This window comes from Cinclus cinclus, chromosome 3, assembly GCF_963662255.1.
Source record: "Cinclus cinclus chromosome 3, bCinCin1.1, whole genome shotgun sequence".
Taxonomy (NCBI): domain Eukaryota; kingdom Metazoa; phylum Chordata; class Aves; order Passeriformes; family Cinclidae; genus Cinclus; species Cinclus cinclus.
Window position 1 is genome coordinate 75130604 of NC_085048.1, and position 15861 is coordinate 75146464.

The following is a 15861-nucleotide window of genomic DNA, read 5'->3' on the forward strand; positions in this document are numbered from 1 at the left end:
AGGGAACAAACAAGCACAGTACACCATTGTAATCAGAGGAACAGACACTATTTATGTATTGGAAAGCCTTGTTCACAATAGTGCTAACACTCCAATGCCCCAGAAGCCACTATTTTAGCAGCTGTAGAGAAGATAAAGCATGACTAACAAGATGCCATACAGAGACAGATACAGTTTTTTTAGAGCACAGATGGAATCATCCCATTTAATATAATTCAGTTTACATGCACGACTCATAAGTGGGGATCATGTAGTTAATGTTTATATAAGCATTTTTTCCACCGTAGCGTTCAAAGAGTTCCAGTGTCTCTTGAATGAGAACTCCAATATTTTCACGCTTCTGCTGGCTGTATTCTATCCCATCACCTAAATTAACTGGTTAATAAAGAAAAAAAAGGAAAAAAAAGAAAAGAAAAAGAAAATAATTATATTGAATTTTGTCTTACACTTTGAAATAGAAACATAGAAAATTGCAATTGCCAGTCAATTACTGTGCCTCTATTAGAAACTTTGTTCTGTGACATGAAACAGAGCGGAATTTGTAAACAGGATAGGTTTGGTATCTCTTTAAGGCTTTGCTCAGGCTCTGGCTTCATATGCTTTCAAAATTTATGCATGCATTACTTCAGTATCTAGGCAAAAATCCTTATGAAAATAAACACATTCTTTTATAAGATGAATATGGATTCTCTCTTTCGCAGTTCACCTATAAAACCATTACTTCTTTATCTTTAACATTGCTTATTTAAGACAAAATTCTACTGCCAGATGCATAAGCACTTTTCTTAAAAAATAACTTAATTTAGACTTGTTTTGGTTTGAAATCTTAAATAGGTATTAGTTTGGGATTGCTCCACATTAGTCATCATATTCACACACTTATGTGTGTCCTGATAGAGGGAGCCTGGCTAAAAGAAATTTTTGGAGTATAACATGGTGGTCATTCAATTTTACCTTTCTGAAAAGTGTACAAAATTAAATCAATGTCAAAAGAACAAATAATTGCAGTCCCCAGTAACATTTACTTCTGCTTTCTCTAGCATGGACTATCAAGGGTGACACACACTCATACATACAGACCATAATTCTTTAAAAATCAGTGTGAACAACTGTGACAACAAAATAAGAGCAATAAGAAATAGCTTCACCTACAAAGTTGCTGAGAGATTTAAAGAAAGAAAACGTTTTTCCTTTTGTTTTAAAACGATATTCTGTAAAGTATCTGAAGATATAGTCCAGGACATGTATAAAAAGTAATTTGGAAGGACCAAAGTGCACTCAGATCAGGTTTGGTGTAGTGGGGAGCTGTCACACTGCTGTAGGGTAGTTCACATGCAAGCAGTCAGTGCCCGCACTCTGGGCAGTGCTGACAATGTGCCCATGTTAACATCTCAAACAATCAGTGGCACTCTCACTCAGCCAGAGAAAGACCCATTTATCAAGACAATGCAACTTCTCTGGCAGAGCTGGCCTTTCACATTTGAAACAGGGCAAACACAAAGGCAAGGGTAGATTTTGCCCCCACTGTTGGTTCCAGATCCCCAGGCTGATGCCACATAGATTTGCAACTGCACCAATCCTCACATCCTCTCCTAGATCTAAGCCCAAAGATCTGGATTTAAAGCTTGCGGCTTTGTTACCAGCAAAAACTGAAGAACCATCATCATGAAGAAACAACTTGTGAACCTGGGTAAAAATAATCCTTTTGATGAATTTTTCTGTAAAATATCTGACTGTTTGCAAATATTACACTTTACTTTTTATGAAACGGTTATACAAATACAGAAGTGACATAAAAGGACTGTGCTTCTTGAGTGGGAAGGAGGTAATTTTTTTTAATGATGCTTACTTTTAAGCACACAAATATTTTCCAATACATAACTGAATCTCACTGACTTGAAAAGCCAGGGTTGTGACATCAAAATTTATTTCAATGAATTTACTGTAATGTCACAAATAACAGATTATGAGAGTGCATAGAAAACTCCAGGAACTATTACAAAAATGATTGGCTTATACAAAAAAAGTGCAAAAAATAAAAGCATATCACAATTGAGTGTAATTTATAGTAAACAGAAGTTTACAGAAGGCAACAGAAGTTGCAGAAGGCAACTGAGATAACTGTGCCTCATCACCTGTCTTGCATGTGCACTGCAAGCCCTCCCCAGAACACCTGGAGGTATTTCTGATTTCACCAGTTTCAGCAAAGGAAACCCTGAACCTTGACCTAAGTCTTGGCAAATATGTAAAGGAATTACTGACTTTCCAACCATATGTCTATTATCTGTAATTTTAAGCCTACACACATGCTCTGCTAATGAGCTTACACAGCTTTCATCGTTCTTTCAAAGAAATAGTAAAAAAAAATCAGCTGTCTGGAAGTAATGGTGATACATTTCTAAGGAAGTCTGGGGGAGGCCAATGAGAAGCCGTGATAATGCTGGTAGCAGAGGTATTTTCTAGAATTGCATGTTGCAATCTTTATTAGAGAACATAGTCTGTACAAAAAAAATATGTCTTAGATGCTTGATTAAAAGGTACCTAAGAGCATGAAGCAATGATAAAGAAAAGAGTCTGCAAGGGAAGACTGAATATGTGATGTGCAGACTGTCATTGCAATTTTTTTTTTTCCTGCAGACCATCTGTGTTATACAAAGGTTTGTATCCTCAAGACAGCCATAATTCACACTAGTGTCATGACACAAGCTACAGCCAACAATACTGGAAAGGTTATGTCAGCATCAATGTCACCTGGTAAGTACTAAAATGGCTATCCTATGTAGTTACAGGAATTAGGAAAGCTTTCATACAAAAAAGATAATCGTTAACCCAAGAGGACAACATCCAGTGAATGGATGAGTCAGAATGATCTACCCAATGCACCTAAGGGTAAATATCTGCTCATAATAATAATGATAATTAGTTGGAAAAAAATAGCCATGGAAGTATAGCAGTCTCAGCGTGCCCTTCTCTGGTTTGACTTTATTTCCCAGTTAGTTTGCCTGAGAAGCCAGCTTTGTCAGCCACAAAAATGTTGCATATGTAAAGTGTGAACATGGATCTGATTCAAACTCCTTATGAAGTTGTCCTTTGTGAGGAAGAATAAATCAACATGAAAATGCTAGGAAGCACATTTGTCATATCTTTGCCTCAAAGTGAAATGTCTGGCAAATTCAGCACGCACTCATTTCAGAACAAATGGTGTTTCTATGTTTAGAAGAAATGCATTGAAGGATTACTGACAGATCTAGAGGATTACAATCAGGATCCCTGATCCCAGCCCTTCCTGGATAAAAAAGCTAGTTTGCCATCTCCCAGATCACGCACCAAAGGTTTTATGGTGCTTAAAGTGAAGTGAAAGACTCTGCACCTGTCAAGACCTGTGTTAGCTGGTGAAATCACCCGGCACACCAAGGCCAGGGGCGGCACTCCCTGCCCTGCCAATGCCAGCTGCTGTAGCCAAGGAAACCCTGCTCAGGCCCTCAGGGACTCAACTCAGTGTTTGGCAGGGAACAGAGGAGGATTTGAATTTTGCTATAAAAGGTGGTTTGTATTTGAGTCTAGACATGCTTCTTTTCATGATTTGGGATATTAAAGAAATTCTGGTGTTATTTGTATTCCATGTCATCTCCTTTTAAAATTTCAATAGGGTAGTGCTACAAATATAAAATATTATTGCTTTAAAATGGGACAAGCAAGTTTTTCTCTATGCATTAAAAGCCTGATATGGCAGTTTTGACATCCTGGAGTGGACAAGAAAGGTAAACCAACCCTTAAAGCTCACTCAGATCTGTTTTTAACTCTAGTCATTTGTTAGCACCTAAAAGTGTCCAAGGCATTTAGTTTATTAGACTTTACTTCAAGGCAGGCCAGATGTCACAAAGAGGAGTTTTTAATCCCCTAAATATATTGCTTGCAAGTATTTCACAGATACCAGAGCTTGCTCCTGGCGGAGATTGTTCAAAAGGTTCTACTTTACATAAGTTAAGGTCAGAGTTTACATACACCTGTTGTTGCAGGGATGTGATAGATCTTGGGATATTAGACTTTCCACAAGTGTTAAAGTATTGGAATAACACTTAAAAGAAATTTCTGAAGTGAGTGTGAAAACAGCCCCATGTCCACAGTTTAGATGACATTTGGAATCAAATTGTAACTCAAATGTAATTCCTTTATTCTTTACTGATGAAAGTGTTTTGTTACTGATTTTAGGTGTACATAGTCACACTTGTGTATTTCAGCTTATTTTGGAACATTTTTTTTTTTTTGGCACACAGATCAATAAAATTACTTGGAAAGATATGCATCATGCCTTTTGAGTCCTGAAAAATAGATACTGAAAGGTAAAGTGACTTCTAAGTCATGGAACGTATCAGTCACAAACCATGATTCTCAACTTTTATTGTTGACAATGAAAGTACTATTTATGGTAAAATGTAACTACGGTAAAAATCCATCTTAAGTGGCTCAGTTCCCCCTAGTCAAACCAACACGCATTTTCAGCAATTAGAATGACTACAGGAATGCAACATGCTAACCTGAATGTTACTTCAAAACAAAAAAATCCCAGCTGCAATGTGATTGAGCCTGTCACATAACAAAATGCAGTTAAGCAGTACAAACTAGCATTAAAACATTTTGAGGAAAATGTCAGGGCTTTCTTTCCTTCTAGGAGTAGTCACCAATACCAAGAAATACATGGAAGCTAATTTCAGCTACAGATTGACATGCATCCATTTCAGGGTTCACATCATGTAAGATCACTGCTCAGGTACAGTTTAGAGCTTAATTAAGCTTTCAAAGTCTTCTTGTTAGGATAACTTTAATTGTCATAGAATGTGTTGGCTTCCTGACTGGAGTGGAAAATGAAAGGCCTGATGAGTCAGCGTGGAGAGAAAGAGGAAGCCTCCTTTGCACCACTCCTATCACTGTGACTCAAAACTGTGCTTTGAAATTGTCAGCTCCAGGAAGGATGAGGTAGTTGAGTCTCCCTGTACATTTAATTGAAAGTCTGTGAGAAGTCAGAGGGTAAGAGTCTAAACCCCTCCTGTCTGCTAAGAAACAGTGGGACATTTCCAGTTAATTTCACTCAGGGCAAGGAAGAGACACCAGGAGGTTATGACTTCTGGTTGTTACTAACCCACACAGAGAGCACCATGTATCCTTTGTGAAGGCTCAGAGCAATGTGAACATCAGTTTTAGATTCTCTTTAGGATAAGTCTAGTTTATGTACACACAAAGAACGAGCTGGCCTCAAGTAGGCTGGTCCCAAAGCTAGAGTGCTGAAAAGAAAAGCTCGTAGAGTAATTTATGTTGGAAGGAACCTCTGGAGTAATTTGGCCCAAATGCTCTGCTCTAAGTCCTAAGTCGTAAGTCTAAGTCCTAAGTCTGCTCTAAGCTTTATTTCCAAAGTAAAATCAGGTTGCTCAGGGTGCAATGTCTGCAGTTGCTCAGCACAGAGTAATCCCGGAATAGGAAAGTGTGCAGACATCCCCTTGGGCTGGCAGAGTTTTTCACCAGTCATTTCAAATGTCATGGAGGAGAGAGCTACTCCTTAAATACAAAAATGTGTTTCATGAAGGGCTTTCTGGAGTTACAAATGTCATAATAATTTGTCAAATACAAATTACTATCTGTTTTGATACAAAATAAATCTAAACTTTTGGTACAGTAACAGATCACCACACATATAACACTGCTTTTGGAAGCTTAATCTTATTCCAAGGAAAGACGCAAAAATTTGGCTGAAAAATTAATAAAATTTCATTAACACTCTGATTTTAAATCATGAAACATAATTTAAAAACTCAAATTAACACATATATTTCAAAGCACTTTAAAAGATTAAGGCTAAAAATATTAATATAAACTAAGAAGGCAAAATCTTTGAGTAAGCACGAACCTGTTTTTTGACAGTATCAACACTTGAGTTTCTTGTCTTTTGCTTTACTTGGCTCTCCCTTCTATTTTTCATCAGTAGTGTCGAGTGTTTATCACTTTACAATGCTACAGTACTGTAGAGACTGCAGAAGAATATTTCAATCCAAGAAGGCATGTATGCTTGGAATTTAAAAAGAATACTAATATAGAGTCATTTCAGCTCATCATATCTTAGAAAAGATTTTCTTAGTTCTCATTTAAGGCATTTTGCTTTAGCATAAAATATAGATTCTTCCTATAGTTATCTTCCATATGCAGCCAGCTTTTAGTTATTTCACAAATAAGCATTTATAGTAAAATGAAAGAGCTGTTACTATAAATGCCATTCAGAAAGTCAACATGTCAGCAAGTAGAGGAAGTGCTCTGACTGGACAGGAAACAGGGAAATGACGTTTTATGAATGACATAAGCTTACTAGAGATAGCTGCAACTACTTGCAAATTGCTGTAGTAAAAAAATAAATAAATAAATAAATAAATAAACCAAAAAAACAAACAAACAAACAAAAAAAACAAAAACAAAAAGACCAAATCAACAAAAACCTGAACCAAACAAATCAAAAAGCCCAACTTGAAAATGAGCCAAGACAGCAGCTGTTACCACAGTTTTTCCATTTCCAGGAAATGTTATCAATATCAGATGCAATCCTTTCTAAGCCCAAGTTCTGGGTTTTTTTCCTGTTTGTTTGGATTTTTCCAATAGAAGCACAAGAATGAAAAATAAATAAAGGTTTTGTAATAAAATTTATTAGCAAGCATATCAATATGGTAAAAAATAAGAGAATATTTTTTCCTTTTTAAGTACTTAAACTTCTCCAATTAATTTAGACTTTGAAGTTTGCCTATGTTCATGCTACAGATCAATATCAAACAAAGTAGAGTTAAATAATCTTAGACAAATAGTATGCTCAACAGGGGAATTTGGCAGCTGACATCTCGTTGGCCTTGGGACATTTGCTATTGCAAAACAATATATTAGTCACAAATCATGCTTAATGTGCAAAAAGAGTTGCACCAGTTATGTGAATCTAATGTTCTGCCAGTTGTTTTAGATGTATATAAGCTAGTACAAAGTAAATAATATTTTTTTGGTTGGAAATCATGTTCGTGTGTGCAAAATTTGCATAGTTTTGCTGGACTGATGTGAAATATGTTTGTTCATCCCATTAATTTCTCATCCAAATATAGCATCATTAATGCAAAAGGAATTAAAACCATGAAAAAAACAAATCTTTGCATGTGTGGAATAAACATAATTTACTTTTTAATGTAATTCAAAGTGACAAACCTGAAAGTCCTCAAGTGCTTCAAAGATCACTGATTTCAATATGAAACACAATCCTAAACTAGCTAATTTTTGACATTGAGTTACATACATACTTAAACCCAAGATGCTTAGCAATCCATCCTCCTTCCACCAATAGAAGTTTTTTATTAAAGCAACCAAAATGGTTTTAAGGGGGAACCCTATGTTTTTCTTCAGAAGCAAAAAGCTCAGTAATCCATTACTTTGTGTTAATAACTGCAGCTATGTTTGTACATCTGCTATGTACTAATGGGAATTGGCTGTGCCTAATTTTGCCATTTAAAATCATTACCATTTAAGAAGTTTTTTGGTCTAGCTTGTCCATCAAAAATTTCATGGAGAATTAAATTACTTCAATGACTGCTTTCCTAACTTTGTGACAGAAGGGTGAATCCCTTTATGTCAGGGGAAGTCTCACCTCAGCATGAGGAAGAACTTCTTTATGTTGAGGGTTGCTGCCAAAGGAAGCCATGGAGTCTCCCTGTCTGGAGACATTCCAAACCCACCTGGACACGTTCCTGGGTCACCTGCTCTGGGTGACCCTGCCTTGGCAGGAGGGACTATGTGTTCTCCTTTCCAAGCCTAACTGTTCTGTGGTTTTGTGGAATGAAACCACATAAAAGTAGATCAATGCATTAAAAAATTCTCATCAAAATTATGGGACCAAGCAGTTAGATATTTAGCCTACAGGTTGCTGAGTATGAGTAAAGCTGCCAGTTTTCTAGTTTCACTGTTCCCTAATTAAGCTAAATAAGCAAGAGCCTGAAGTCAACAGAGGGTGTTTTAGCAGTGATTTGAGAAAGGACAAGGAGATGAAAGCTATGAATGACTGTTTGGATTTGCCAAAATCTCTTTCATTGATGTAAGACAAGGGAAGAATTTATGCAGTTTAAAGGACAACTAGCACTGAAACTGGAATGTGCTATTTTATCCTCAAGCCAGACGTAAAGGAACACTGGTCCGTAGGAATCAGTACTATAATGATCAGGATATCTCCTGGTCTGTCTTTTAATTTTATATATATATATATATATATGTGTGTGTGTGTGTGTGTATATATATATATATATATGTAAATGAATTGGGTAATCTGATTACTCTTCTTTTGCTTTTCCACTTGAATTAATACATATTATAGATTTAAAAATAGCCTTCTCATGATGTGGATTTGCTTTCTTTTTATAAAGGACATAAAAATAAATACTTACCAAAAACTAGTTACCAGCTATTCATCTTACATTAAGAAAAGCATATATTTGAATTCATAACAGCTTTTAGAGCAAACAGAAAAAAGCCAGTTTTTACACAACTAAAATGTATTATAATGTGTAGTCTTACAGGAATGCAAAACAGATAAAAAGAGAAAGGAAATTGTGTCCCCTAGGTGTGGTATTTCTGCAGATTCATGGTTTTTGAATTGGGTAAGTTGAAACCTTTGGAAAGTAATGTAGAAACTTCAAATACACCACATTCAGACTGGGTTTTGGTTGGTTGGTTTTTTGGTTTTGTTTCTGGTTTTTTTTTTAAACTTTAGGAATCTTAATTAAGTGTGAAAAAAGATAAGTGAATAAGAACTATTTCATTAGCGACTCTTAACTGGAAAACACTCAATCTTCTTCTTGTCTAAGTTACACCAGTACCAGGTGACAGAAGATATTTAAATGTCAGTAACCTGACTTAGACCACTTACTATGATTTAGTAGACTGACACACTTGTGCAATACACAGCAAAACCTTTTGTTTTGCCACTTATGCAATGTTTATAAGATTACTTTCTTTACTATCTCATATAAAATCATTATTTACTGTGCCACTAAAGATATCACAGACTCTAGGCTTAGTTTATTAAAATGTACCCCTAATGTTTTCACAAAGGGAACACAGCGTTATTAAAACACAAGCATTTTCATGAAGCCTAAATATAACTGTTAGTAACAGTTACAGTTATGCAATTTTATGTAATTGCATAAAATAAGTGTGTATAAAAACAACGGAATGGGAAATTATTAGCAGTTTTTAAAGGTAAAATTAATATTGACATATATTATAATATTTTAAAAGAAAAATATTTTATATATCCCATATATTTATTTTGTTACACTTTATTCCTTTCCTTCATTGTTGTAAGAAAATGGACCTATTTCAGTAGAAATCATTAATGAAAGGTTATTTTTCCCATCTCAGATAGCATTTTTTCTGATAAAAATACAAACCAATCAAAGGTCCTAGCTATAGGAATAAGAATGAAGGATATATTTTTCTGATTTCCAATGTTCATGACACCATTTTACTGTTGGCATGTATGAATATAGGAAAAAACGGTTGCTCTTACTTGCATTGCTTACACCTGAAGAATTGTAATCATCCAGAAGCATATAATGCCTTAAGGGTGTTGAAAAAAAGGCCTTTAAACATCTATTCTAGAGCTACTACATAGGAGTAAAAATGGCTTTTTTGTGTGCAAAGAGAATACATGACATGCTGAGCACTGTGAATTGGAACCTGGGTAACATTGATCATACAGGTGTCATAACAGAGACAACCTCCAACAGCTAACAATGCAGCACTTCTGGTTCACTTTGTAACACTTCTCTTAATATCCTTCCACTTCATTACAAAAGCAGTGAACCTGAACAGTCATGCTTAACAAAAGAAAATACCTTTGCTTCTCAGGTGAATTTGTAGTTGCTTGTCCGAAACTGCTGCACATATCATGTGTCTATAGGCTGATGGCAGTGAAGTAGTTATAGTAATTTCATCTCCTCTGCAGTGGTCATTTGAGTGTTTGCTATCCTGATTTGCTGCCATGCCAGCACTTTAAAGCAGGAGAGTAGAATTTTATCACTTATCATTCTCCAGCCAATCCTAGAAAATTTGACCATTTTTGTCTTCTAACACTGCTAAAGCATGCTATGTTTTGTAACCACAATCTTAGTTCTCTATTCAACATTCACTCATCTTACAGTCCTTCCAGTCCTGGTGCCTGACAAGCTTACAGCTGCTCAGCCTCCAAAGGAAAACAGTTCATATACACACGCGCACACACACACATGCACATGCACATGCATGTCAGGTCAGCAAGGAAAAGATAAGAGAAGAGGCAAGTGATATGGCTGAATGCTCTTGGTCAGCTCAGGCTGGCCTAGAGCTTTATAACAGCCAAGAAAACAGTTCTATAGCACAGCAGAGCAAAATGTGTTTGAATATTTGAAATTTGCATTTTCATGTATTATAATGAAGAGCAAAAGTAAAAAGCTCTCAAGAAAATTCTTCCCTGGCAACTTATATATGCTTTCTCACACTTGGGTGATCTGAGAGTACATGCACACATTGTAATCAGCTTTACATTAATAACAATGAAATGTCCCTTCCTATATAGGAAAGTCATGAAGGGGGTTTTTAGATAAATTTGGGACACCTTGTAAAGATAACCTGGAAGTCAGTGTGACTAATATCTAAGTGGGACATATTTCAAGACTAATATTCTCTTGAAGTTTTCCTGGAATGCTTATTGCTCAGTGGATAGGGTCAGCCTCCAGAGGAAAGGAAGAAGTAACATCTCACAAAATTCCTTTATCGCTTCTCTCCAGCAGCCCACAGATGGCTGCTTCATCTCCTAGGTTGTTTAATGCTAATGGCTGCAGTGAGTTTACAGGTCTCTGACCCAACTCTGCAACTGCAGTGCTGCTGAATTGGTACCCACAGAAGCACTACCTCAAGATTAAGAGAAAATTCTGCATCAGAAGAATATCACTGAGCATTTTTTGACAACAGCAGCTAGAGCAGAATGGTGATTTTGAAGGAAACAATGATGTTATTTTAAGGGAAAAGAATAGCGTACATTAGCTTCAATAAAATCATGTGAAGAAAATTCATGAGTCACCAAGAAATGTCATCACTGCATGCTGGTATCTGGAAAGATCCTCCTAAATTACTTGTCCTAACACAGACAAAGTTTATTGGGTGCTTGACTGATAAGTAAAATAGATATTTCTTGTCCCAGGGAGAAGAATGTGGACATGGGAGAAGTAGAAGACAAACAAAGGCTGAAAGTGGAGGAAGGGAAGCCAAGGACATTCCTTTGGCTAGTTAATTTTCCAAAGTATGCTTCACAAAGGTTCTAACTTATAAAAATATATGCATTATGGTTTAGCATAATTATTCCACAGTGTAACTTAAAATATCCCACTGGATGCCAATTTACATGTTATAGCTGAGCCTGTTGACTTTCTGCTGTAATTCTACAGCGAAACATGGTGAAAGGGTAGAAAGGCTTATCTGCACATCTCTTGCTAGAACCCAGTATCTTTGCTTTACAGTTAAGAGTAAAAATCTCACCTACTTATGCACTGCCATGTCTGCTTGGGAAATGATTAGAACGGAATGTCAACTGTATTAACGCAAGCATAGGGCTCTTACAGGAATATGTGTATCATCTAAAGAATTGACTTTATAAGATGGAGAAGGTGAACTGAAGCTGTTGTCAATATATGAGAAGACAGTTACCAACAGCCTCCCAGTGGTTGAGACCTCTCCTCTTCTATTATCCTTTCCTTTAATTGTATGGATAAAAAAAAAAGTGTAATCCAGAAATCTAGAAATCTCTTGCTGTTTTTGTAATATTCTCATTTTACAGAGGCATAAGCTTTCCTCTCTACCTAATATCAAAAAATGCAGAAAAATCAGTAAGTTCAGGCATGCTTGTTATCAGATCTAGTGCCTCAGCCATCTGTCTCAACAGTTCCTCAAACTGCTGATAGCTGTCTGGCAGCGATTATAACCACTGTCACTGAATCCTGAGAAGACATTGCAGAAGTCAGGCTAATATTAATTTATTTACATATCCTCGCCCTTGCAATATATCTCTATCTAGCAGCTCAGAATGGCTTAAACTGGGATTATGGTTCTAGTTCTGTAGAGGAAATGGCATGAGAAGATAAGACTTTGATTTTATAGGAGAGGAACAATAGTACCACCCACAATTTTCAGCTAACAGACTGACTTAACTTCACACATCTACAGAAGACAACTGTGAAAACAGGCAGAATTAGGGACGCAGGGCAGAAGAAAACACTGTGGTATAAATCTTTTACAGACAGAACAGAAATTCAGACCAGGTCAGGAATTGCAACACTTAGTATCTGAGGGCCCTGCAGGAGACTCGGTAGGGCTGCATTAAATTTAACTCTCAGCATACAGTAGGAGTTGAATTCCCAAGAGCAGTGTTCAAGTGAGTGAAGGGCTGATCAGTGAGTCTCACAGAGGTAGCCAGTGGGGAACAGGGAGCACAAGAGTTTTTCTCTGAGACTTAAATATTTGCATTCGGCCTGGAGCTACAGCCCAGGAGCTTTCCTGATGGTAGATAGCTATTGCCATTTCTTCAAAAGCAAGTTGTGTCAGGAAACTGTAGTGATTCCTGTTTCCCATGGATGTGTGCTGATTCTGCACTACGCCTCTTTACAATGACAATTGGTTTCCCACGAGTTCTATAAGCTAACAGAGGGTATGAGCTGAGGCATGTTTTGACATCTTGTACCTCTTGCATACCCTACCAACAGTTCTCTCACCAGGACATGAATTTGGATCCCTCCCTCCTGCCCAGATGCTTATTTTTCCAGAAACTCTGCCCCTTTTTCAGTTTGAGTGATTTTGGACAATGAATTTAAAAGTTATGTGAGTTGAGGGGGCAGGTGGGAAAGATTTACAGAACAGAATAACCTTATGGCCCATTAAGCCTGGTGTTTTTAAGAAAACAGGCAAAAAACATGAGTGAGGGCAGGAATGACTGCCTTCATTTTGACAGTTTGAAAAACTAGTGATGAAGCACCCTCCCAAGGAAGCAGGAAACAAGCCCAGCCTATGTGGTTTCAAATCTGCATCTTTCATGATCAGGGAGATTTCACCTAATTATCAAATTACTTACTCATGGAGACAGGCTCTTGTGACCTCTGTGCTTATGATTTGGCAAGGAAGCAGCTGTCGAGACAGACCTATTGTTAGACTATGAACTTGTGCCAATATTTCAGAGAAACATGAAGTTTAGCACCTGAATCCAATTTTCAGCAGCTACCTGAGTGGGTCGATCCTGAGCCCTTAGCAGTTCCCAAATGAAGGCTGCAGTGAATCAGAACATCTGTACATGAGGCTGGATATTTAAATGTCTAAATTCATATTTACATGAATACAGTCTACAGTGCCAATTTTTAACTGTTTTGACTTCAGCTAACTTCCTAACAGATGGTTATTCTGAATCTATCTTCATTTATTTATGGCTGTTTATGTTTTTACAGATATAATAAATGATCCAGAGCCTATTCCTTGTCTATTTATTTATATTTTAATAACAGTTAAAGATATTATTGTACTGCACAATTTATATAAATTATATGAAGATGGTCTTTCTGTGTTGTACTTACATGAGATCCCTCTGAATATTCAAGGAAAAAAATTCTATGACCATAAGGCCAAGTGAACAAGCATAAATGAGGTGTTAGAATCATCTATAATATTGTAAGCCTAAGTGAGATGTTGCCATAAAATAAACAACCCCCAAAATACATGGAAAAAAAAAAGGAGAAAATATAGGAAGATAAAGAAAATATTTAAGTACAAGTATGAGAAATTTTGGAAAGTGGAATTCAACAAAACTAATGCAAATTTTCTCAATAAGATAAAGCTCATGGTACATAAAATGCTGGTTTGGTTTCATAAGCAGATATAGGCCTGATTCAGGAAACTGTCATGAAAATGTGTAAGTGATTGCAAAATCAGGACCAAAGTGTGTTTATTTATATAATTTCCTAACTAAAGAAACAAGCATATACTAAGTATTAAGAAATGAAGGATATAACACTGCTGCCAGCTATAGTCATGCCTCACCATGTAAATCAATGAGTTTCAGAAAAGTAAATGAGAGACAGAGATAGTTTTTCTCTGTCCACTACAGTAATTAATTAGCTTATTTTCAATAAGAAAAGTACTAGCTATGTTGTTATCTCATAGCTTTTTTCCCCACATTATCAATAGCACCAGAAAACAACAGCTATATCCATTACGCCTCTAAAATCAAAAGACACAGGTGACCATGAAACAGTGTGAGACTTTGGTAAAAAATGTCATGAGAAAGAAAATTTCTCAACTTTGAAGTTGTATTTGTTTACATGTCAGTATTAATATCCAGGGAAAGCAAAACTTCCTGTAATAATTTTCTTACATTACTATGATGTGCATTTTTAATGCATGGTTTTAACAGCAGTTGTCTGAAGAAGGTTCAGAAGATATCATAATTGCCAACTTTTACTATACAACTTTACATGCACTGTAACACCACTGCATTTGTATCAAGAAATCAGGTCTGGAAGGAAAGACAAGGAAATTTTCCCACTGAATTATAAAGTTGGTTTATTTCCATAAGCCAAATAAATTTTTCAGGAAACATAAACTCAAAAAATTATTGATGTAGAACGGATTTTATCGCATCAGCTGCAGAACTCCACTGGGGAAAACAGAAAGAAGAAGCCCTTAGGCCACATTTTGTGTGACCTAATTCTTTCAAGGGTATGTTTCTGCAAATTTTTAGGAAGTGACAGTGCACATGAACAACAGTTCCCGCTGTGATGTTTTCATGGAATCTCTGCATAACCTCCAAACAGCAGACTTTGCACCAACACTACAGAATGTAGTTTTGTTGTAGAGCTTAATTACTTTTGGATGTAAATGAGCAGAAAAACAATTATCACACACCCAACAGAAGAAATGGTTATGCTTCTATAAATTTCTGGTATTCTACTGCTGTGATTGTCAATTTAAAGTTTCAGTCTCTGGGCTGCTGCCAGTTAATGATTAGTCTACTACATTTTGGTGAAATTGCACTCCAGTCAAGGGAAATGAAGTAAAAAGATGAGGGAGAAAAGAAACTAATATTGTTGAAGTCTAATTAGAGTAGCAGGGCCAGCGCTGGACTTAGCTGCGATGAGTTTGACTTTCTATTAAACTCAATACACTGAATTCACTGAGAGCAAGATCAAATGCCATGATTTCATTTTCATGGGTGATGTGTTAATAGGAATGGGATTAACTGCTTCCTCATGTAGTGATTTTTTTTTTACATCAATGCAAATCAGAATGCAATCATTCTTCCCTTTGCAAGTATAGTTTTAAAATCTGCCACTTTACTTTCAGAAGGATTAGTGCCATGCATCTTATTTTGCAGGAAATCACATTGCTTTAACAAAGGAAAATAAATAATTCCATTGACTTCAGCATCATCAGCAATATCTTTCAGAAACATATTTTAACAGCTTCCTATGTCAGAGAACCATTTCTTACTTATACGGTTTGAATTCTTGCTGCTTTGTTTCTAAATGACTACTTGCAGCAAGTGAAGGTGTGTTCATTTAGCAGCTTAAGTTTTCCATTTCAACAGTTAAAGATTGAATTTGACCCATAGTGATAAAAACATGCTAATAAAATTATTTTTAATAAATATGATTAGATTTTATCTGAAAAAAAAGGTAATCCCCCTCCAAAAGGTCCCCTGAACCCCAGAAAACTTCAAATCAAACCCCTCCCACAACCAATACCCTGACATTAAACTTGTATTTCTTCCCTAGAATA

The 15861-nt window shown here is 36.2% G+C and overlaps 1 protein-coding gene across 1 annotated transcript in view; it reads right to left on the bottom strand.

The window, feature by feature from the left end:
• Nucleotides 1–211: 211 nt before the first annotated feature.
• PACRG (parkin coregulated) overlaps nt 212–15861 on the bottom strand; it is a 210571-nt gene continuing 194921 nt past the window's right edge. Inside the window, exon 8 of the mRNA XM_062489173.1 lies at nt 212–375. Coding sequence (XP_062345157.1) covers nt 221–375 — 155 coding nt within the window. The 3' untranslated portion in view covers nt 212–220. The remainder of the gene's footprint in view (nt 376–15861) is intronic.